Source organism: Pristiophorus japonicus, chromosome 1 (genome assembly GCF_044704955.1).
Source record: "Pristiophorus japonicus isolate sPriJap1 chromosome 1, sPriJap1.hap1, whole genome shotgun sequence".
NCBI classification, from domain to species: Eukaryota; Metazoa; Chordata; class Chondrichthyes; family Pristiophoridae; genus Pristiophorus; species Pristiophorus japonicus.
The window spans coordinates 439897811-439920947 of record NC_091977.1 but is presented as its reverse complement, the minus strand read 5'-3'; the positions used below and the strand labels follow the sequence as shown (position 1 = coordinate 439920947).

General features: G+C 43.3%; 1 protein-coding gene across 3 annotated transcripts in view; it reads right to left on the bottom strand.

The window, feature by feature from the left end:
- Positions 1–23137, bottom strand: part of thoc1 (THO complex 1) — a 102312-nt gene that overhangs the window by 19940 nt on the left and 59235 nt on the right. For all 3 annotated transcript variants that reach the window (XM_070892888.1, XM_070892895.1, XM_070892902.1), the window contains exons 17-19: positions 9717–9782; positions 7344–7427; positions 7078–7225 (exon numbers count right to left, since the gene is read on the bottom strand). In XM_070892888.1, the coding sequence (XP_070748989.1) occupies positions 7078–7225; positions 7344–7427; positions 9717–9782 (298 nt within the window). The remainder of the gene's footprint in view (positions 1–7077; positions 7226–7343; positions 7428–9716; positions 9783–23137) is intronic.

The following is a 23137-nucleotide window of genomic DNA, read 5'->3' as shown; positions in this document are numbered from 1 at the left end:
CTTTAACAGTCACATGCCCAACGTGGATAGAGAACTGGTTAGCAGACAGGAAGCAAAGAGTAGGAATAAGCAGGTCCTTTTCAGAATGGTGACTCGTGGGATTCAGTGCTGTGACCCCCAGCTATTTACAAAATACTTTAATGATTTAGACGAAGGAATTGAATGCAAGATCTCCAAGTTTGCAGATGACACTAAGCTGGGTGGCAGTGTGAGCTGTGAAGAGGATGCTAAGAGGCTGCAGGCTGACTTGGACAGGTTAGGTGAGTGGGCAAATGCATGGCAGATGCAGTATAATGTAGATAAATGTGAGGTTATCCACTTTGCTGGCAAAAACAGGAAGGCAGATTATTAACTGACTGGTGACAGATTAGGAAAAGGGGAGGTGCAGCGAGACCTGGGTGTCATGGTACATCAGTCATTGAAAGTTGGCATACAGGTATAACAGGCAGTGAAGGCGGCAAATGGTATGTTGGCCTTCATAGCTAGGGGATTTGAGTATCGGAGCAGGGAGGTCTTACTGCAGTTGTACAGGGCCTTAGTGAGACCACACCTTGAATATTGTGTACAGTTTTGGTCTCCTAATCTGAGGAAGGACATTCTTGCTATTGAGGGAGTACAACGAAGGTTCACCAGGCTGATGCCCGGGATGGCAGGACTGACATATGAAGCAAGACTGGATCGACGAGGCTTATATTCACTGGAATTTAGAAGAATGAGAGGGGATCTCATAGAAACATATAAAATTCTGATGGGATTGGACAGGTTAGATGCAGGAAGAATATTCCCGATGTTGGGGAAGTCCAGAACCAGGGGTCACAGTCTAAGGATAAGGGGTAAGCCATTTAGGACCAAGATGAGGAGAAACTTCTTCACTCAGTGAATTGTGAACCCGTGGAATTCTCTACCACAGAAAGTTGTTGAGGCCAGTTTGTTAGATATATTCAAAAGGGAGTTAGATGTGACCCTTACGGCTAAAGGGATCAAGGGGTATGGAGAGAAAGCAGGAATGGGGTACTGAAGTTGCATGATCAGCCATGATCATATTGAATGATGTTGCAGGCTCAAAGGGCCGAATGGCCTACTCCTGCACCTATTTTCTATGTTTCTATGTGACTGTAGGAATTTTAGGTAAGAATATAAAAATTGGACGACTTAAATTGCACACATTTATGTAAAGGTTGCGATATCAACATGAATGACATATTGTAACCTCTTGCACTTTTTAGTGGTCTATTGGCTGCATGTGGAATGCCTTAGAAGAGAAAATGTCAAGAATTTGAGTTATTTTAAAATGGTAAAGGTCTTAAGTTATCAAATCTATTTGTAGCTTTCTTACCCAAACAGACTGTTGAGGAGATGAAGGAAAACTTCTACAGCCAACATTGGGGGATAATATGCTGCTCAGTGACCTACTGCTTCTGCCCCACCCTCACTGCCATGGGGATTTGTTGGTAAAGTTGCATGGGTTGGGGGGCACACCAACTTTGGAGGAACTGTTCCAGAATTTGACTCACAATTTCCAATGTAGCTTCATGGGGAATTACTGGTATAACTTGGGCGAATTTTGTTAAAGTCTTTTACTCCACAATCTGAACTTTCTATACCTCCCTCTCCTTTTCTATCTGGCTCCAAAGCTGTTACTAGGATTGCAGCACGCAACTAACCTTGCTTAGCCACTGCCAGATATTACTCGACTATCTCAATCAATATTACGCTTTTCTTTCTTCACCCAAATCTTAACACTCTAGGATTATCCTGGAAGACATGGACAATTACCTCCTTCCCTGACTCTCTTCCATTTCCATCGAGAACACAAAATGTGAGGATCTCGTAAGATATTTTCCACTCCAAGATTGCAACTATATGTTTAATCCCTCAGCTGCTGCCTCCCCCACTTTTCTCCACAACCCCACATCACTACCGTTTCTCTCAAAGCCTCCAAGCTCATAATGAGATCCACTTCCTGCACTTGATGTTTGACAAATTTGCTGGAATTCTTTGAGGATGTAACGAAGAGGGTGGATAAAGGGGAACCAGTGGATGTGGTGTATTTGGACTTCCAGAAGGTATTTGACAAGGTGTCACATAAAATATTATTGCACAAGATAAAAGTTCATGGGGTCGGGGGTAATATATTAGCATGGATAGAGGATTGGCTAACAAACACAAAACAGAGAGTCGGGATAAAAGGTTCATTCTCGGGATGGCAAACAGTAGCTAGTGGGGTGCCGCAGGGATCAGTGCCGGGACCCCAACTATTCACAATCTATATTAACGATTTGGAAGAAGGGACCGAGAGTAACGTAGCCAAGTTTGCTGATGATACAAAGATGGAAAGAAAAACAATGTGTGAGGAGGACACAAAAAATCTGCAAAAGAACATAGGCAGGCTAAGTGAGTGGCCAAAAATTTGGCAGATGGAGTATAATGTTGGAAAGTGTGAGGTCATGCACTTTGGCAGAAAAAAAATCTAAGAGCAAGTTATTATTTAAATGGAGAAAGATTGCAAAGTGCTGCAGTACAGTGGGACCTGGGGGTACTTGTGCATGAAACACAAAAGGTTGGTATGCAGGTACAGCAAGTGATCAGGCAGGCCAATGGAATCTTGACCTTTATTGCAAAGGGGATGGAGTATAAAAGCAAGGAAGTCCTGCTACAATTATACAGGGTATTGGTGAGGCCACACCAGGAATACTGCATACAGTTTTGATTTTCCGTATTTACGAAAGGATATACTTGCTTTGGAGGCAGTTCAGCTAAGGTTCACTAGGTTGATTCCGGAGATGAGGGGGTTGACTTATGAGGAAAGGTTGAGTCGGTTGGGCCTCTACTTATTAGAATTCAGAAGAATGAGAGGTGATCTTATCAAAACGTATAAGATTATGAGGGGGCTTAACAAGGTGGATGCAGAGAGGATGTTTCCACTGATGGGGGAGACTAGAACTAGGGGGCATAATCTTAGAATAAGGGGCCGCCCATTTAAAACTGAGATGAGGAGAAATGTCTTTTCTCAGAGGGTTGCAAATCTGTGGAATTCACTGCCTCAGAGAGTTGTGGAAGCTGGGACATTGAATAAATTTATAAGAGATAGACAGTTTCTTAACCGATAAGGGAATAAGGGGTTATGGGGAGCGGGTAGGAAAGTGGACCTGCGTCCATGATCAGATCAGCCATCGTATTAAATGGTGGAGCAGGCTCGAGGGGCCGTATAGCCTACTCCTGCTCCTATTTCTTATGTTCTTGACCCTCATCCAATACAACTCATCACAAAAGTACCCGTCTATCATCACTGGCTCCCTTTCTTCTGTCACTGTTCACCCAGTGTGCATCATTAATCCCGCTCCTCAAAAAATCTCCACTGGTCCTTCTTTCCTCTCCAACTACCTCCCCCTTCTCTTTAAACATATCATTGAGACCCAGCTCCATACCCAAATCATAGAATCATAGAAGTTTACAGCAGAGAAGGAAGCCATTTCTGCCCATCGTGTCTGCGCCGGCCAATAAGAGGCTATCCAGCTCAATCTCACTTTCCAGCTCTAGGTCTGTAACCCTGCAGGTTACGGCACTTCAAGTGCACATCCAGGTACTTTTTAAATGCGGTGAGGGTTTCTGCCTCTACCACCCTTTCAGGCAGTGAGTTCCAGACCCCCACAACCCTCTGCGTGAAGAAATTGCCCCTCCAATCCCCTCTAAACCTTCTACCAATTACTTGAAAACCTCCTTATCCACCTGGCCTGCTACCTTCACGGATCTGTGGACATGCACTCCCAGTTCCCTTCGTTCTCAATGTCCTACCATTTAATGTGTATTTCCTTTCCTTGTTAGCCCTCCCCAAATGCATTACCTCAACTTCTCTTGATTAAATTCCATTTGTCACGGCTCTGCCCACCTGACCAGTTGATTGATATCTTCCTGCAGTCCACAGCTTTCTTCATTATCAACCACATAGCCAATTTTAGTGTCATCTGCAAACTTCTTAATCATACTCCCTATATTCAAATCTAAATCATTGATATATACCACAAAAAGCAAGGGACCCAATACTGATCTCTGCGGAACCCCATTGGAAATCTCCTTCCAGTCACAAAAACACCCATCAACCATTATCCTTTGCTTCCTGCCTCTGAGCCAATTTTGGATCCAACTTGCCACTTTGCCCTGGATCCCTATCACTATGTCCTATCACTGCCTCTTTGAATCCCTTCAATTTCATTTCCATCCTGTCTACACCACCTCATCGAAGCCATCAATGAATATATTCAAAAAGGAGTTAGATGAAGTCCTTACTACTAGGGGGATCAAGGGGTATGGCGAGAAAGCAGGAATGGGGTACTGAAGTTGCATGTTCAGCCATGAACTCATTGAATGGCAGTGCAGGCTAGAAGGGCCGAATGGCCTACACCTGCACCTATTTTCTATGTTTCTATCTGATGTCACGGTGATCGTTATGCACTATCCTACCTCATCCTCATTGATCTTCCTGTGACATTTATCCACTCCATTCTTGTCTACCATCTCGTCACTGTCTGCTTCCGTGGCACTGCCATGGCATGGTTCCACTCCTACCTGCCCTAATACAGCCAGCATATCCCCTATAATGGCATTCATCCCGCTCCTGCAAGTTCAGATCCAAACGGTGTACCCACGACCCCATTCCTTTTCTGCTCCTTGGTGGGATCATTCATAAGCCTGGGTGTCAGCTTTGACATGTATGCTGACAACGCCCAGTTGTTTCTCTTCCATTCTTGACTCCTTGAGCTGATATTAAGACCTGGATAAGCAAGAACTTCCTTTGACTCAACTGTGGCAAAACTGAAGTCATTGCTTTCTGCTCCCGCTTGAAACTTCACACCTTAGTACTCGACTCCCTCCTTGTCTTTGGTAGATTCCTCAGGTTGAACCGACAGTATGCAGTCCTGTTCAACTCTGGGCTGATCTTCAAACCCCATATTCTTGTCATCATCAAGACCACTAATTTCCACCTCCACGACATCATCAGTGTTTGCCCCGACCTCATCCTCACTGCTGCAAAAATGCTCTGCCATGCCTTTGTCACCTTCAGACTCAAATGCACTAATGATCTTCTTGCCAGCGTCCTGAGTTCTACCCTTTATAATGTGCAACTCACCCACAATTCTGTTAGTGGCACCCATTACCACACTTAGTCCCGATTCCTGTGCTCACCAACCTTCACTGTGCCTGTACCACATAGAAACATAGAAAATAGGTGCAGGAGCAGGCCATTCGGCCCTTCAAGCCTGCACCACCATTCAATATGATCATCGTTGATCATACAACTTCAGTACCCCATTCCTGCTTTCTCTCCATACCCCTTGATCCCTTTAGCTGTAAGGGTCACATCTAACTCCCTTTTAAATATATCTAATGAACTGCACAACTTTCTGTGGTAGAGAATTCCACAGGTTCACAATTCTCTGAGTGAAGACGTTTCTCCTCATCTTGGTCCTATATGGCTTACCCCTTATTCTTAGACTGTGACCCCTGGTTCTGGACTTCCCCAACATCCGGAACATTCTTCCTGCATCTAACCTGTCCAATCACATCAGAATTTTATATGCTTCTATGAGATCCCCTCTCATTCTTCTAAATTCCAGTGAATATAAGTCTAGTCGATCCAGTCTTTCTTCATGTCAGTCCTGCCATCCCGGGAATCAGTCTGATGAACTTTCGTTGCACTCGCTCAATAGCAAGAATGTCCTTCCTCAGATTAGGAGACCAAAACTGCACACAATACTCAAGGTGTGGCCTCACCAAGGCCCGGTACAACTGCAGCAGGACCTCCCTGCTCCTATAATCAAATCCTCACGCTACGAAGACCAACATGCCATTTGTTTTCTCAAATGCCTGCTGTACCTGCATGCCTACTTTCAATGACTGATGTACCATGACACCCAGGTCTCGTTGCACCTCCCCTTTTCCTAATCTGTCACCATTCAGATAATAATCTGCCTTCCTGTTTTTGCCACCAAAGTGGATAACCTCACACTTATCCACATTATACTGCATCTGCCATGCATTTGCCCACTCACCTAACCTGTCCAAGTCAGCCGGCAGCCTCTTAGCATCCTTCTCACAGCTCACACTGCCACCTAGCTTAGTGTCATCTGCAAACTTGGAGATATTACATTCAATTCCTTCGTCGAAATCATTAATATATATTGTAAATAGCTGGGGTCCTAGCACTGAACCTTGCAGTACCCCACTAGTCACTGCCTGCCATTCTGAAAAGGACCTGTTTATTCCCACTCTTTGCTTCCTGTCTGCCAACCAGTTCTCTATCTACGTCATATATATTGATAAGCTAAACTTGCAGGAGCGCGATGAATGCCATTGATGCACCCACATATGCATCAATTTCAAAACTTTTGTTCTAGTCATAAAATCCATCCTTAGCCTTGCCCCTCCTGACCTCACCAACCAGTCAGACATTCATCCCTCTGCTGTACCAATTATAGTCTAATTTGCATCCTTTCTTTGCTTCACTCCATTTTCAACTGCAGAGCTTCCAGCCATTTGGCACACATTTAAACATTCGACCTAGGCCCCTCCGCCTTGATACTTCACTACCCTCTTCAAAACCGACCTCATCAATTTTGTCTTTGGCCACCTCCCCTAATCCTTCTTCCTGTAATTCACGGTGTCCGGTTAATTTCTATCTTTGGTGAAGAGCTTTGGTACATTTAATGTTAAAGGCATTAAAGAAAAGCAAGTTGCTTCTTCCCGCATGGTTTACTGGACTATATGGTTGCAATGTATTGAGTAAAGGCTTGTTTTTCAATTTTACACTAAACGTGACTTGTTCTTAATCCAACTTAGTACTCGATTGAAAGTTAATAAAAAGGTATACAACAGGGACTGCCTATAGCAGGGATGTTCAGTGAACTCTATTCCTCACAGTGACAACTAATAAACGTGAAGGCTTGATGACTCAGAATATTATATTCTAAATTAGTTCATTATTCAGATATCTTTTCAAGTTTTTAAATGAGGACACTGCACTTTTATGGTTCTGAATTGCGTAATTAAGTCTTGAACATGAGGCAGACAGATACTCACAGGAAGTTCCTTAGCCAATTTGACAACCATGTTGTCTAGGTACTCGGGCAAGCTCTTGAACTGTTGATTCGTTGGCTGGAAGAAGTGTGGACTTCTTCGTGCTAGCAGCCTCAAAGCCCTCCAGCCATAATTGGAATTGTTTACCACCCTGCATTATTGAAATAAAAAGCGCTGTTGTCAGAAAGTGAACAGATTTCTGATAATCATAATTTCATGGACAGTTAACAGAATTCCATCTGTAAGTTTGTGAAATCACAATAACTTACTTGTATTCTTCTTCAACCATGTTCTCTGGATCAGCTTGTTCAATAGCTTCTTCAAAAAACTCTTCCAAAGTGGGCATAAACTCTCTGCAATAGCAAGCATTAATTAATTAGAAAGGAATGTATCCATGTAAATCACAGGAAACTAAAGATCAAAACACAATAAAACTGTGATCAGCATGGCAGTGAGATGCAAAATGGCCAATTGCAAAACACAATGGACTTCACTGGGACATTTCTTGAAACGTGAACCTACTGTCCGTCAATTTCCGATAACCTACGAGGCACAGGTATATCCAGTTAGATCACAAGAGTTTAATCATTTGCAGGTAAACTGATATGTTTCTGATCTACCAACAAGCTAGCCAGGACAAGTGTTAGAGCTCCATGGAAGTTGTACTTCCTGTTACTTGCTCTCATGCCTGAAGTGCATGGCTGTCGAGGTGAGTCAGCATTGAAAGGAAAAATATTTACTTTATAAAAATTAGATCATTGGAGACAAAGGACAAAAAATAATTAAAAGCACACTCAACCACTGCCCTCTATAAATGTACAGAGGAAGATGATCCTCACAGGGAGGGAGGAGAGAATGGGGGGTGGGGAGGATCAGCGGCCAGATAAATACTCATAAAGGTGACTTTGAGTAACTGCACATATATACCTTTGTTCCAAGGTAACCACCAGAATCCAAATCAGCATTGTAGTATAAACAAGATAGATTAAGCATAACAGGAACCAGATAATTTGGCAGAATTGCTTCCATTTGAAGAAGTTCTGCAAGATAATGAGTCTAACTGCTGACTGGAACTCCCAAGGATCACATTATGAAAAATTAGTCTAGGCATTCTCAACATGAAACTTAGAGAACTTATTAAGCCAAGTATCAGCTTTTCAGGTTGGCAAACTGTAACTAGTGGGGTGCCACAGGGATCGGTGTTGGGGCCTCAACTATTTCCAATCTATATTAATGACTTGGATGAAGAGACCGAGAGTAATGTAGTCAAATTTGCTGATGATACAAAGATAGGTGGAAAGCAAGTTGTGTGGAGGACGCAAAAAATCTGCAAAGAGATATAGACAGGCTCAGTGAGTGGGCAAAAAATTGGCAGATGGAGTAGAATGTAGGAAAAATAAAAAAGCAATTATTATTTAAATGGGGAGAGATTACAAAATGCTGAGGTACAGAAGGATCTGGGGGTTCTTGTACATGAAACACAAAAAGTTAGCATGCAGGTACAGCAAGTAATTAGGAAGGCAAATGGAATGTTGGCCTTTATTGTAAGGCGGATGGAGTATAAAAGTAGTGATGTCCTGCTACAACTGTACAGGGCATTGGTGAGACCACTTTTGGTCCCTTTATTTAAGGAGTGATATACTTGCATTGGAGCCAGTTCAGAGAAGGTTCACAAGGTTGATTCCGGAGATGAAGGGGTTGTCTTATGAAGAAAGGTTGAGCAGGTTGGGCCTATACTCATTGGAGTTTAGAAGAATGAGAGGTGATCTTATTAAAAGGGGATTGGACAAGGTAGATGCAGTGAGGATGTTTCCCCATGTGGGGGAATCTACAACTAGGGGGCATAGTTTCAGAATAAAGGGAATTTAAAATGGAAATGAGGAGGAATTTCTTCTCTCAGAGGGTCGTGAATCTTTGGAATTCTCTACCCCAAAGAACTGTGGAGGCTGGGTCATTGAATATATTTAAGGTGGAGAGAGACAGATTTTTGAATGATAAGGGAGTCAAGGGTTATGGGGAGCGGGCAGGGAAGTGGAGTTGAGGTCAAGATCAGATCAGCCATGATCTTATTGAATGGTGGAGCAATGGCCTTTTCCTGCCCCTATTTCTTATGTTCTTATGTCTGTATGATCAAAGAAATGGCATATTGCTGGGCACTGTTTAACAGTCATAATATAGGACTTGTATAGAGCTCAGAACTCGAAGTTTTTAAAAATCTAATTATTCACTTTCCACCGATAGTTCTTATATTCGGTCTTCGGTGCCAACTTCTGACCAAAAGGACAGATAAAAATCTGTTCCCAGCATCTTCGAATATAGCAGTGCACCAGAAGAAGGCGTGCATAGAGGAATGACTTCAATCATCTTTTCCAACTTTCATCACTGTCCTTAGTAAGAAGTAGCCTTTTGCTACTTCGCATCTCCCAGTTAGGACTGGAAACCTCAAATTCAGATCAGAATCCTACCTCTTCATGTCGCAGCATGCACGAACACATTGTGCCACTGATCCATAAATATACCGATAGGTTCCTGCTTGTGTGAAGGCAGTATTAATACTGGATGCTATCTGTGATTGCTTTATGTGTAGTCAAATTTCCAGATCCTTTGACAAAGGTCTCATGACGTTAAGATGCATTTCTCACCTGCTCTCGGACTTACAGGCTTCCATGTTGTCAGGGCAGAGATTCCAAAGCCGTGTCAGCTCTTCACTGCAGGAAACAAACAGACTCCATATTAGAAATGTGATATACAACGACATTGTCATTTACGCAGGCTCGTCTTTTAATTTTATTCGTTTAAACACCATTAAATGAGATTAATTTGTCAGTCAACTGTACAGATTGCGCCAATAAGCTGGTCAAAGTATCAGAAACATAGAAAATAGATGGGAGTAGGCCATTTGGCCCTTCGAGCCTGCATCACCATTCAATAAGATCATGGCTGATCATTCACCTTAGTACCCCTTTCCTGCTTTCTCTCCATACCCCTTGATCCCTTTAGCCATAAGGGCCATATCTAACTCCCTCTTGAATATATCCAATGAACTGTCATCAACAACTCTCTGCGGTAGGGAATTCCACAGGTTAACAACTCTCTGAGTGAAGAAGTTTCTCCTCATCTCAGTCCTAAATGGCTTATCCTTTATCCAAAGACTATGTCCCCTGGTTCTGGACTTCCCCAACATCGAGAACATTCTTCCTGCATCTAACCTGTCCAGTCCCGTCAGAATTTTATATGTTTCTATGAGATCCCCTCTCATCCTTCCAAAACTCCAATGAATACAGGCCCAGTCGATCCAGTCTCTCCTCATATGTCAGACCTGCCATTCCGGGAATCAGTCTGCTGAGCTTTCGCTGCACTCCCTCAATAGCAAGAATGTCTTTCCTCAGATTAGGAGACCAAAACTGAACACAATATTTCAGGTGAGGCCTCACCAAGGCCCTGTACAACTGCAGTAAGACCTCCCTGCTCCTATACTCAAATCCCCTAGCTATGAAGGCCAACATACCATTTTCCTTCTTCACCGCCTGCTGTACCTGCATGCCAACTTTAAATGATTGATGTACCATGACACCGAGGTTTCGTTGCACCTCCCCTTTTCCTAATCTGCTGCCATTCAGATAATATTCTGCCTTCGTGTTTTTGCCACCAAAGTGGATAACCTCACATTTATCCACATTATACTGCATCTGCCATGCGTTTGCCCACTCACCTAACCTGTCCAAGTCACCCTGCAGCCTCTTAGCATCCTCCTCACAGCTCACACCACCACCCAGCTTAGTGCTGTCTGCAAACTTGGAGATATTACACTCAATTCCTTCATCTAAATCATTAACGTATATTATAAATAGCTGGAGTCCCAGCACTGAGCCCTGCGGCACCACACTAGTCACTGCCTGCCATTCTGAAAAGGACCCATTTATCCCGACTCTCGGCTTCCTGTCTGCCAACCAGTTCTCTAGCCACGTCAGCACATTCCCTCCCAATACCATGCGCTTTAATTGTGCACACCAATCTCTTGTGCGGGACCTTGTCAAAAGCCTTTTGAAAGTCCAAACACACCACATCCACTGGTTCTCCCTTGTCCACTCAACCAGTTACATCCTCAAAAAATTCTAGAAGATTTGTCAAGCATGATTTCCCATTCATAAATCCATGCTGTCACTGCTTTCCAAAATGCGCTGCTATTTCATTTTTAATAATTGATTCCAACATTTTCCCCACTACTGATGTCAGGCTAACCGGTCTATAATTACCTGTCTTCTCTCTCCCTCCTTTCTTAAAAAGTGGTGTTACATTAGCTACCCTCCAGTCCACAGGAATTGATTCAGAGTCGATAGACTGTTGGAAAATGATCACCAATGCATTCACTATTTCTAGGGCCACATCCTTAAGTACTCTGGGATGCAGACTATCAGGCCGCGGGGATTTATCGGCCTTCAATCCCATCAATTTCCCTAACACGATTTCCCACCGAATAAGGATTTCCTTCAGTTCCTCCTTCTCACTCGACCCTCGGTCCCCTAGTATTTCCGGAAGGTTATTTGTGTCGTCCTTCGTGAAGACAGAGCCAAAGTATTTGTTCAACTGGTCCGCCATTGCTTTGCTCGCCATTATAAATTCACCTGAATCTGACTGCAAGGGACCTACGTTTGTCTTCACTAATCTATGGAAGCTTTTGCAGTCAGTTTTTATGTTCCCAGCAAGCTTCCTCTCATACTCTATTTTCCCCCTCCTAATTAAGCCCTTTGTCCTCCTCTGCTGAATTATAAAATTCTCCCAATCCTCAGGTTTGCTGCTTTTTCTGGCCAGTTTATGTGCCTCTTCCTTGGATTTAACACTATCCTTAATTTCCCTTGTTAGCCACAGTTGAGACACCTTCCCCGTTTTATTTTTACTCCAGATAGGGATGTACAATTGTTGAAGTTCATCCATGTGATCTTGAAATGTTTGCCATTGCCTATCCACCATCAACCCTTTAAGTATCATTCGCCAGTCTATTCTAGCCAATTCACGTCTCATACCATCGAAGTTACCTTTCCTTAAGTTCAGGACCCTAGTCTCTGAATTAACTGTGTCACTCTCTATCTTAATCAAGAATTCTACCATATTATGGTAACTCTTCCCCAAGGGGCCTCACACAACAAGATTGCTAATTAGTCCTTTCTCATTACACATCACCCAGTCTAGGATAGCCAGCCCTCTAGTTGGTTCCTCGACATATTGGTCTAGAAAACCATCCCTAATACACTCCAGGAAATCCTCCTCCACCGCATTGCTACCAGTTTGGTTAGCCCAATCAATATGTAGATTAAATTGTACAGATTGCGCCAGTTAGTTAGCCGCAAAAATATCTTGAGCCGTAATTTGCGGCCCCTACGGGCACGTACAAGGTGCGCACGCAGCCATAGGGGCCATGCAAGTTCCAGGTTGAGGTATGCGCTGTGCATGCGCTAAAACCCGGAACTTGCGATCTGTCAAGAATTCTCTAGCATCTGTCAAGATGCCGTATCCCATCACCAGTCACATCTGCCCTTCCCCTCCCCTCTCAGCATTTCGAAGGGGCCGCTCCCTCTGCGACACCTGGTCCATTCCGCAGTCAACCCCAGCATCCCCTCCCAAGGCACCTTTCCGTGCAAGCGCAGGAGATGCAATACCTGTTCTTTTACCTCCTCCCTTCCCACTATCCAGGGCTCCAAATACCCCTTCCAGGTGAAACAGCGATTTACTTGTACTTCTTTAAATTTAGTATACTGTATTCGCTGCTCACGATGTGGTTTCCTCTACATTGGGGAGACCATGCGTAGATTGGGTGACCGCTTTGCGGAGCATCTCCGTTCAGTCCGCAAGTGTGACCCTGAGCATCCAGTCGCTTGTCACTTTAATTCTCCATTCCATTCCCACTCTGACCTCTCGGTCCGCTACACTGTTCCAACGAAGCTCAACGCAAGCTTGAGGAACAGCACCTCATCTTTCGTTTGAGCACTTTACAGCCTTCTAGACTCAACATCGAGTTCAAAACTTTCAGAGCATAACCATTGACAATCTCCTGGCATTATCATTTGAATTGGGGTCATCCCCTCTTTTGTCTTTCTAATCTCTCTTGTCTTCCAACCTATCACAGACCTTCCCTTTTGTTCTTTCCTCCCCTCCCCCTTTCAGTGCTTGTTAAGAATCTCTTCTTTTCAAACACTCTCCAGTTCTGACAAAAAGTCATCGACCCGAAATGTTAACTCTGCTTCCTCTCCACAGATGCTACCTGACCTGCTGAGATTGCCAACATTTTCTGTTTTTATTCCAGATTCCAGCATCTGCAGTATTTTGCTTTTGCCCTATTCTACTTAATATTTTTCTACCCGTTTCCAATTTTTAGATGCTGGAGCATCTCTAGCATACCCGAGAAAAAAGGGCATCCGCAGATAGAGAGTTGGGCCTATTTGCCCAACTTCTGTCCAATGAATGCCTGTGAAATTCTTACGCCTGCTTTTACCAGCGTAAGACTTGAAAAACATACAAATAATTTTTTTTCATTCATTTAAACATTAAAACATATATACAATAAGGTAAGGTTTTAAAACACACAATAAGGTAAGGTTATTTTTAGCCCCTTTTGAAACATTGAAATTTATTTTTCAAAAAATTAAATTTTGTTTTAAATTTTAATTATATTGTATTAAAATTAATTTTAAATTGGAATGTTTTTTATTTATTTGTTATGTTAAATGTATTTTTTATGTGATCCCCATTCATGCTTATGGGGAATCCGTACATATGGGACAGATGCTTGCAAACCGCATGTGCCCCTGGCATGGGCCTCTGTGCATGTCTACGCATAGAGGTCCAGGAGTGCAAGTTTCTGTGGATCTTGAGGCAGAAGGCAAGTATATAGATTGTTTGCTGGTCGGAGGCTTCCTGCCTCCGACCACAAATGCAGGCCCCATAAGTTCATTGGTACACCAGTTGTCAAATATTTATCCGAGCTCTAGAACCAGAGCTTGAATCTGACCTGGGATAAAGGTTTGAATGCCTCACTCTGCCAGCTATAAGCGTCATAAATTAAGTGTATTTAGGCTCTGTCAAACCAGCTCCTCGTGTATATGGGCCCAAAGCACAAAACTACCTTGTTTTAGCACTAATTACCTTTCTAATTCAGAGAAACTACTGTACTATCTGGTGTGGCAGGTAGTTAGTCGAGCAGGGGCATTGAAGCACATTGTTGGGCCAGAGAGATTTACTCTGTATCCATGCTATATATATTTTTTTTAAATACGAGCAGGGGTAGGCCATTTGGCCCCTCAAGATTGTAGCTGATCTGATCATGGACTCAGCTCCACTTCCCTGCCTGCTCTCCATAACCCCTTATCATTTAAGAAACTGTCTATTTCCGTCTTAAACTTATTCAATGTCCCAGCTGCCACAGCTCTCTGAAGCAGCGAATTCCACAGATTTACAACCCTCTGAGAGAAGAAGTTTCTCCTCATCTCAGTTTTAAATGGGCGGCCCCTTATTCTAAGATTATGCCCTCTAGTTCTCGTCTCTGCCATTTGTGGAAACATCCTCTCTGCATCCACCTTGTCAATCCCCCTCATTATCTTGTAAATTTCAATAACATCAGCTCTCATTCTTCTGAACTCCAATGTGTATAGGCCCAGCCTATCTTCATAAGTCAAACCCCTCATCTCCAGAATCAATCTAGTGAGCTTTCTCTGAACAGCCTACAATGCAAGTATATCCTTCCTTAAATACGGATACCAAAACTATACGCAGTACTTCAGGTATGGCCTTACCAATACAGGACTTCTCCGCTTTTATACTCTATTCCCCTTGCAATAAAGGCCAACATTCCATTTGCCTTCCTGATTACTTGCTGCATACTAACTTTGTGTGTTTCATGCACAAGGACCCCCAGGTCCCTCTGTACTGCAACTCTTTGTAATTTTTCTCCATTTAAATTATAATTTGCTTTGCTATTATTTCTGCCAAAATGGATAACCTCACATTTTCCCACATTATACTCCATCTGCTAAATTTTTGCCCACTCACTTAGCCGGCAAACAAGCCAGAGGTGGGCAGCGGAAACATTACAAGGACACCCTCAAAGCCTCCCTGATAAAGTGCGACATCACCACTGACACCTGGGAGTCCCTGGCCGGTCCGCCCTAAATGGAGAAAGTGCATCCAGGAGGGCACTGAGCTCTTCGAATCTCAACGCCGAGAGCGTGAAGAGGTCAAGCACAGGCAGCGGAAGGAACGTGCGGCAAACCAGTCCCACCCACCCCTTCCCTCGACGAATGTCCGTTCCACCTGTGACAGGGTCTGTGGTTCTCGTATTGGCCTGTTCAGACCAAAGAACTCATTTCAGCAGTGGAAGTAAGTCTTCCTCGATTCCGAGGTGACTGTGTCATTCAGTTTCAGTCACAATTTTTGAAAAGATCTTTAAACGGGTTGCAGTGAGACTGGTCTCGGATCAGTCTCCCTGGAGATAGGTATACAAGGTTAGAGGCAGTTTTTCTTCCCTCTTGATTTCATGTTGGATTCCCCTAATAATGAGGCACACTGTTAGGTGACTCACCTTATTGAATGGTCCATTTTAATTTCCTCTTAAAAACCTTGCTGTCCCTTTCATAAAATTTCCTTTAAAATATTTAAAACACTATGACTATGATGATGATGATGATGATCCCTTTGCAGATCCTCACAACTTGCTTTCCCACCCATCTTTGGATCATCAGCAAATTTGGCTACATTACACTCGGTCCTTTCATCCAAGTCATTAATATAGATTGTAAGTAATTGAGGACCAAGCACCGATCCCTCTGGCACCCCACGAGTCACTGTTTGCCAACCGGAAAATTACCCATTTATCCCGACTCTCTGTTTTGTTAGTTAGCCATCCTCTATCCATGCTAATATATTACCCTCAACCCTGTGAACTTTTATCTTGTGCAGTAACCTTTTATGTGGCACCTTATCGAATGCCTTCTGGAAATCCAAATATACCACATCCACTGGTTCCCCATTATCCACCCTGTTCGTTACATCCTCAAAGAACACCAGCAAATTTGTCAAGCGTGATTTCCCCTTTATAAAAGCATGCTGACTCTGCTTGATTGAATCATGCTTTTCCAAATGTCCTGCTACTGCTTCTTTAATATCTGGCCTGAATGCCAATAATGGAAAACCCAGATTGCCAATCTCGACTCACTGATAGCCCTCACTTTAAATCGACACAATAAGTGTTTTAAATATTTTAAAGGAAATTTTATGAAAGGGACAGCAAGGTTTTTAAGAGGAAATTAAAATGGACCATTCAATAAGGTGAGTCGCCCAACAGTGTGTCTCATTATTAGGGGGATCCAACATGAAATCAAGAGGGAAGAAAAACTGCCTCGAACCTTGTATACCTATCTCCAGGGAGACTAATCCGAGACCAGTCTCACTGCAACCCGTTTAAAGATCTTTTCAAAAATTGTGACTGAAACTGAATGACACAGTCACCCAATAATGAACCCAGTATGCTGGATAATACTGTAACCTAGAAATTCCAGTTTCAAAAACCATCAACTTGACATCTACAAAATTAAACACTATCCATCAATCAAAACATTCTGTTGAAGCTGATATTAACAGGATACGGTTTCTATAATTTTATCCTGAAAAATCAAAGTTGCATCAAAAATTCTTTTTGAGTTTATTTGAATCAGTTAAATTGAGGCAGAGGACATGCACAATTATTTAAGGTTAGATTATTATAATACCACATTGACTAAACTATTGATGAGCTCAGTTATTTTGATCTGGCTTTTTGTAACATATGCTTAATAAAAACACTATTCATGGATAGCAGACACGTACCCAAGTACTCATAACATGTTTATATCGACCTGTCTAATTCTAGCATTAATACAAAAGCAAAATATTGCGGATGCTGCAATCTGGAAAATGTTGGAAATACTCAGCAGGTCAGGCAGCATCTGTGGAGAGGAAGCAGAGTTAACGTTTCAGGTCGATCACTCTTCGTCAGAGCTGGAGAGTGCTTGAAAAGAAGAGATTCTTAACAAGCACTGAAAGGAGGAGGAGAAGTGACAGATACTTGATCAAACACGAGAAGGTCTCCTACACTGTTCCAACGAAGCTCAGCTCGAGGAACAGCACCTCATCTTCCGTTTAGGCACTTTACAGCCTTTTGGACTCAACATCGAGTTCTAAAATTTCAGAGCGTAACCGCTACGTGCCTTGAGCAGTGGTGCAGCAGGGAGGGATTCAAATTCCTAGGGCATTGGAACTGGTTCTGGGGGAGGTGGGACCAGTACAAACCGGACGGTCTGCACCTGGGCAGGACCGGAACCAATGTCCTAGGGGGAGTGTTTGCTAGTGCTGTTGGGGAGGAGTTAAACTAATATGGCAGGGGGATGGGAACCAATGCAGGGAGACAGAGGGAAACAAAATGGAGACAGAAGCAAAAGGAGATGAGTAAAAGTGGAGGGCAGAGAAACCCAAGGCAAAAAACAAAAAGGGCCAATGTACAGCAAAATTCTAAAGGGTCAAAGTGTAATAAAAAGGCAAGCCTGAAAGCTCGGTGCCTCAATGCGAGGAGTATTCGGAACCCAGGAGAGGGCTCTGAGCTAGTTAGAGTGGGTGAGAGCGCAAATGAACAGGACCCCAAGGAAGAATGCAAAAGGCAGGAGGCAACAGAGCAGAGTAGCACTGGGGTAAGTGTAAACCACAAGGTGATAGGAAGGGACAATATGTATGAATATAAAGGGGCTGCAGGAGGGGTCAAAACTAAAAATCATGGTTTAAAAACTAGTATTAAAACACTCTACCTAAACGCACGCAGCATTCGAAATAAAGTAAATGAGTTGACGGCACAAATCATTACAAATGGGTATGATTTGGTGGCCATTACAGAAACGTGGTTGCAGGGTGGCCAAGACTGGGAATTAAACATACAGGGGTATCTGACAATTCGGAAGGATAGACAAGGGGGGAAAGGTGGTGGGGTAGCTCTGTTAATAAAGGATGATATCAGGGCAGTTGTGAGAGATGATATTGGCTCGAATGAGCAAAATGTTGAATCATTGTGGGTGAGATTAGAGATAGTAAGGGGAAAAAGTCACTGGTGGGCGTAGTTTATAGGCCCTCAAATAATAACTTCACGGTGGGGGTGGACAATAATCAAGGGGATAATAGAAGCATGTGAAAAAGAAATGGCAGTAATCATGGGGGATTTTAACCTACATATTGAGTGGTCAAATCAAATCGCACAGAGTAGCCTCTTACAGTATGTTACAGAATGTTACAGTATGTTACAGAACCTACAAGGGAGCAAGCTATCTTAGATCTGGTCCTGTGTAATGAGACAGGAATAATAAACGATCTCCTCATAAAAGATCCTCTCGGAATGAGTGATCACAGTATGGTTGAATTTGTAATACAGATTGAGGGTGAGGAAGTAGTGTCTCAAACGAGCATACTATGCTTAAACAAAGGGGACTACAGTGGGATGAGGGCAGAGTTAGCTAAAGTAGACTGGGAACACAGACTAAACGGTGGCACAATTGAGGAACAGTGGAGGACTTTTAAGGAGCTCTTTCATAATGCTCAACAAAAATATATTCCAATGAAAAAGAAGGGCGGTAAGAGAAGGGATAATCAGCCGTGGATAACCAAGAAAATAAAGGAGAGTATCAAATTAAAAACCAATGCGTATAAGGTGGCCAAGGTTAGTGGGAAACTAGAAGATTGGGAAAATTTTAAACGACAGCAAAGAATGACGAAGAAAGCAATAAAGAAAGGAAAGATAGATTACGAAAGTAAACTTGCGCAAAACATAAAAACAGATAGTAAAAGCTTTTACCGATATATAAAACGGAAGAGAGTGACTAAAGTAAATGTTGGTCCCTTAGAAGATGAGAAGGGGGATTTAATAATGGGAAATGTGGAAATGGCTGAGACCTTAAACAATTATTTTGCTTCGGTCTTCACAGTGGAAGACACAAAAACCATGCCAAAAATTGCTGGTCACGGGAATGTGGGAAGAGAGGACCTCGAGACAATCACTATCACTAAGGAGGTAGTGCTGGACAGGCTAATGGGACTCAAGGTAGACAAGTCCCCTGGTCCTGATGAAATGTATCCCAGGGTATTAAAAGAGATGGCGGAAGTTATAGCAGATGCATTCGTTATAATCTACCAAAATTCTCTGGACTCTGGGGAGGTACCAGCGGATTGGAAAGCAGCTAATGTAACGCCTCTGTTTAAAAAAGAGGGCAGACAAAAGGCAGGTAACTATAGGCCGGTTAGTTTAACATCTGTAGTGGGGAAAATGCTTGAAGCTATCATTAAGGAAGAAAAACGGGACATCTCGATAGGAGTAGTGCAATCAAGCAGACGCAACATGGAATCATGAAGGGGACATCATGTTTAACTAATTTACTGGAATTCTTTGAGGTTATAACGAGCAAGGTGGATGGAGGTGTACCGATGGATGTGGTGTATTTAGATTTCCAAAAGGCATTCGATAAGGTGCCACACAAAAGGTTACTGCAGAAGATAAAGGTACGTGGAGTCAGAGGAAATGTATTAGCATGGATCGAGAATTAGCTGGCGAACAGAAAGCAGAGAGTCGGGATAAATGGGTCCTTTTCGGGTTGGAAATCGGTGGTTAGTGGTGTGCCACAGGGATCGGTGCTGGGACCATAACTGTTTACAATATACATCGATGACCTGGAAGAGAGGACAGAGTGTAGTGTAACCAAATTTGCAGATGACACAAAGATTAGTGGGAAAGCGGGTTGTGTAGAGGACACAGAGAGGCAGAGATTTAGATAGGTTAAGCAAATGGGCTAAGGTTTGGCAGATGGAATACAATGTCGGAAAGTGTGAGGTCATCCACCTTGGGGAAAAAAAACAGTAAAAGGGAATATTATTTGAATGGGGAGAAATTACAACATGCTGCGGTGCAGAGGGACCTGGGGGTCCTTGTGCATGAATCCCAAAAAGTTAGTTTGCAGGTGCAGCAGGTAATCAGGAAGGCGAATAGAATGTTGGCCTTCATTGCGAGAGGGATGGAGTACAAAAGCAGGGAGGTCCTGCTGCAACTGTATAGGGTATTGGTAAGGCCGCACCTGGAGTACTGCGTGCAGTTTTGGTCACCTTACTTAAGGAAGGATATACTGGCTTTGGAGGGGGTACAGAGACGATTCACTAGGCTGATTCCGGGAGGAGTTAAACTAATCTGGCAGGGGGATGGGAACCAATGCAGGGAGACAGAGGGAAACAAAAAGGAGACAAAAGCAAAAGACAGAAAGGAGATGAGGAAAAGTGGAGGGCAGAGAAACCCAAGAAAAAGAACATAAAGGGCCACTGTACAGCAAAATTCTAAAAGGACAAAGGGTGTTAAAAAAACAAGCCTAAAGGCTTTGTGTCTTAATGCAAGGAGTATCCATAATAAGGTGGATGAATTAACTGTGCAAATAGATGTTAACAAATATGAGGTGATTGGGATTACAGAGACGTGGCTTCAGGATGATCAGGGCTGGGAACTCAACATCCAGGGGTATTCAACATTCAGGAAGGACAGAATAAAAGGAAAAGGAGGTGGGGTAGCATTGCTGGTTAAAGAGGAGATTAATGCAATAGTTAGGAAAGACATTAGCTTGGATGATGTGGAATCTATATGGGTAGAGCTGCAGAACACCAAAGGGCAAAAAACGTTAGTGGGAGTTGTGTACAGACCTCCAAACAGTAGTAGTGATGTTGGGGAGGGCATCAAACAGGAAATTAGGGGTGCATACAATAAAGATGCAGCAGTTATAATGGGTGACTTTAATATGCACATAGATTGGGCTAGCCAAACTGGAAGCAATAAGGTGGAGGAGGATTTCCTGGCGTGCATACGGGAGGTTTTCTAGACCAATATGTCGAGGAACCAACTAGGGGGGAGGCCATCTTAGACTGGGTGTTGTGTAATGAGAGAGGATTAATTAGCAATCTCGTTGTGCGAGGCCCCTTGGGGAAGAGTGACCATAATATGGTGGTATTCTGTATTAGGATGGAGAATGAAACAGTTAATTCAGAGACCATTGTGCAGAACTTAAAGAAGGGTAACTTTGAAGGTATGAGGCGTGAATTGGCTAGGATAGATTGGCGAATGATACTTAAGGGGTTGACTGTGGATGGGCAATGGCAGACATTTAGACCGCATGGATGAACTACAACAATTGTACATTCCTGTCAGGCATAAAAATAAAAAAAGGGAAGGTGGCTCAACCGTGGCTATCAAGGGAAATCAGGGATAGTATTAAATCCAAGGAAGTGGCATACAAATTGGCCAGAAATAGCAGCGAACCCGGGGACTGGGAGAAATTTAGAACTCAGCAGAGGAGGACAAAGGGTTTGATTAGGGCAGGGAAAATGGAGTACGAGAAGAAGCTTGCAGGGAACATTAAGACGGATTGCAAAGGTTTCTATAGATATGTAAAGAGAAAAAGGTTAGTAAAGACAAACGTTGGTCCCCTGCAGTCAGAATCAGGGGAAGTCAAAACGGGGAACAAAGAAATGGCAGACCAATTGAACAAGTACTTTGGTTCGGTATTCACTCAGGAGGACACAAACAACCTTCCGGATATAAAAGGGGTCAGAGGGTCTAGTAAGGAGGAGGAACTGAGGGAAATCTTTATTAGTCGGGAAATTGTGTTGGGGAAATTGATGGAATTGAAGGCCGATAAATCCCCAGGGCCTGATGGACTGCATCCCAGAGTACTTAAGGAGGTGGCCTTGGAAATAGTGGATGCATTGACAGTCATTTTCCAACATACCATAGATTCTGGATCAGTTCCCATGGAGTGGAGGGTAGCCAATGTACCCCCACTTTTTAAAAAAGGATGGAGAAAGAAAACAGGGAATTATAGACCGGTCAGCCTGACCTCAGTAGTGGGTAAAATGATGGAATCAATTATTAAGGATGTCATAGCAGCGCATTTGGAAAGAGGTGACATGATAGGTCCAAGTCAGCATAGATTTGTGAAAGGAAAATCATGCTTGACAAATCTTCTGGAATTTTTTGAGGATGTTTCCAGTAGAGTGGACAAGGGAGAACCAGTTGATGTGGTATATTTGGACTTTCAGAAGGCTTTCGACAAGGTCCCACACAAGAGATTAATGTGCAGAGTTAAAGCACATGGGATTGGGGGTAGTGTGCTGACGTGGATTGAGAACTGGTTGTCAGACAGGAAGCAAAGAGTAGGAGTAAATGGGTACTTTTCAGAATGGCAGGCAGTGACTAGTGGGGTACCGCAAGGTTCGGTGCTGGGGCCACAGCTGTTTACATTGTACATTAATGATTTAGACGAGGGGATTAAATGTAGTATCTCCAAATTTGCGGATGACACTAAGTTGGGTGGCAGTGTGAGCTGCGATGAGGATGCTATGAGGCTGCAGAGTGACTTGGATAGGTTAGGTGAGTGGGCAAATGCATGGCAGACGAAGTAAAATGTGGATAAATGAGAGGTTATCCACTTTGGTGGTAAAATCAGAGACAGACTATTATCTGAATGGTGACAGATTAGGAAAAGGGGAGGTGCAACGAGACCTGGGTGTGATGGTACATCAGTCATTGAAGGTTGGCATGCAGGTACAGCAGGTGGTTAAGAAAGCAAATGGCATGTTGGCCTTCATAGCGAGGGGATTTGAGTACACGGGCAGGGAGGTGTTGCTGCAGTTGTACAGGGCCTTGGTGAGGCCACACCTGGAGTATTGTGTACAGTTTTGGTCTCCTAACTTGAGGAAGGACATTCTTGCTATTGAGGGAGTGCAGCGAAGGTTCACCAGACTGATTCCCGGGATGACGGGACTGACATATCAAGAAAGACTGGATCAACTGGGCTTGTATTCACTGGAGTTCAGAAGAATGAGAGGGGACCTCATAGAAACGTTTAAAATTCTGACGGGTTTAAGACAGGTTAAATGCAGGAAGAATGTTCCCAATGTTGGGGAAGTCCAGAACCAGGGGTCACAGTCTAAGGATAAGGGGTAAGCCATTTAGGACCGAGATGAGGAG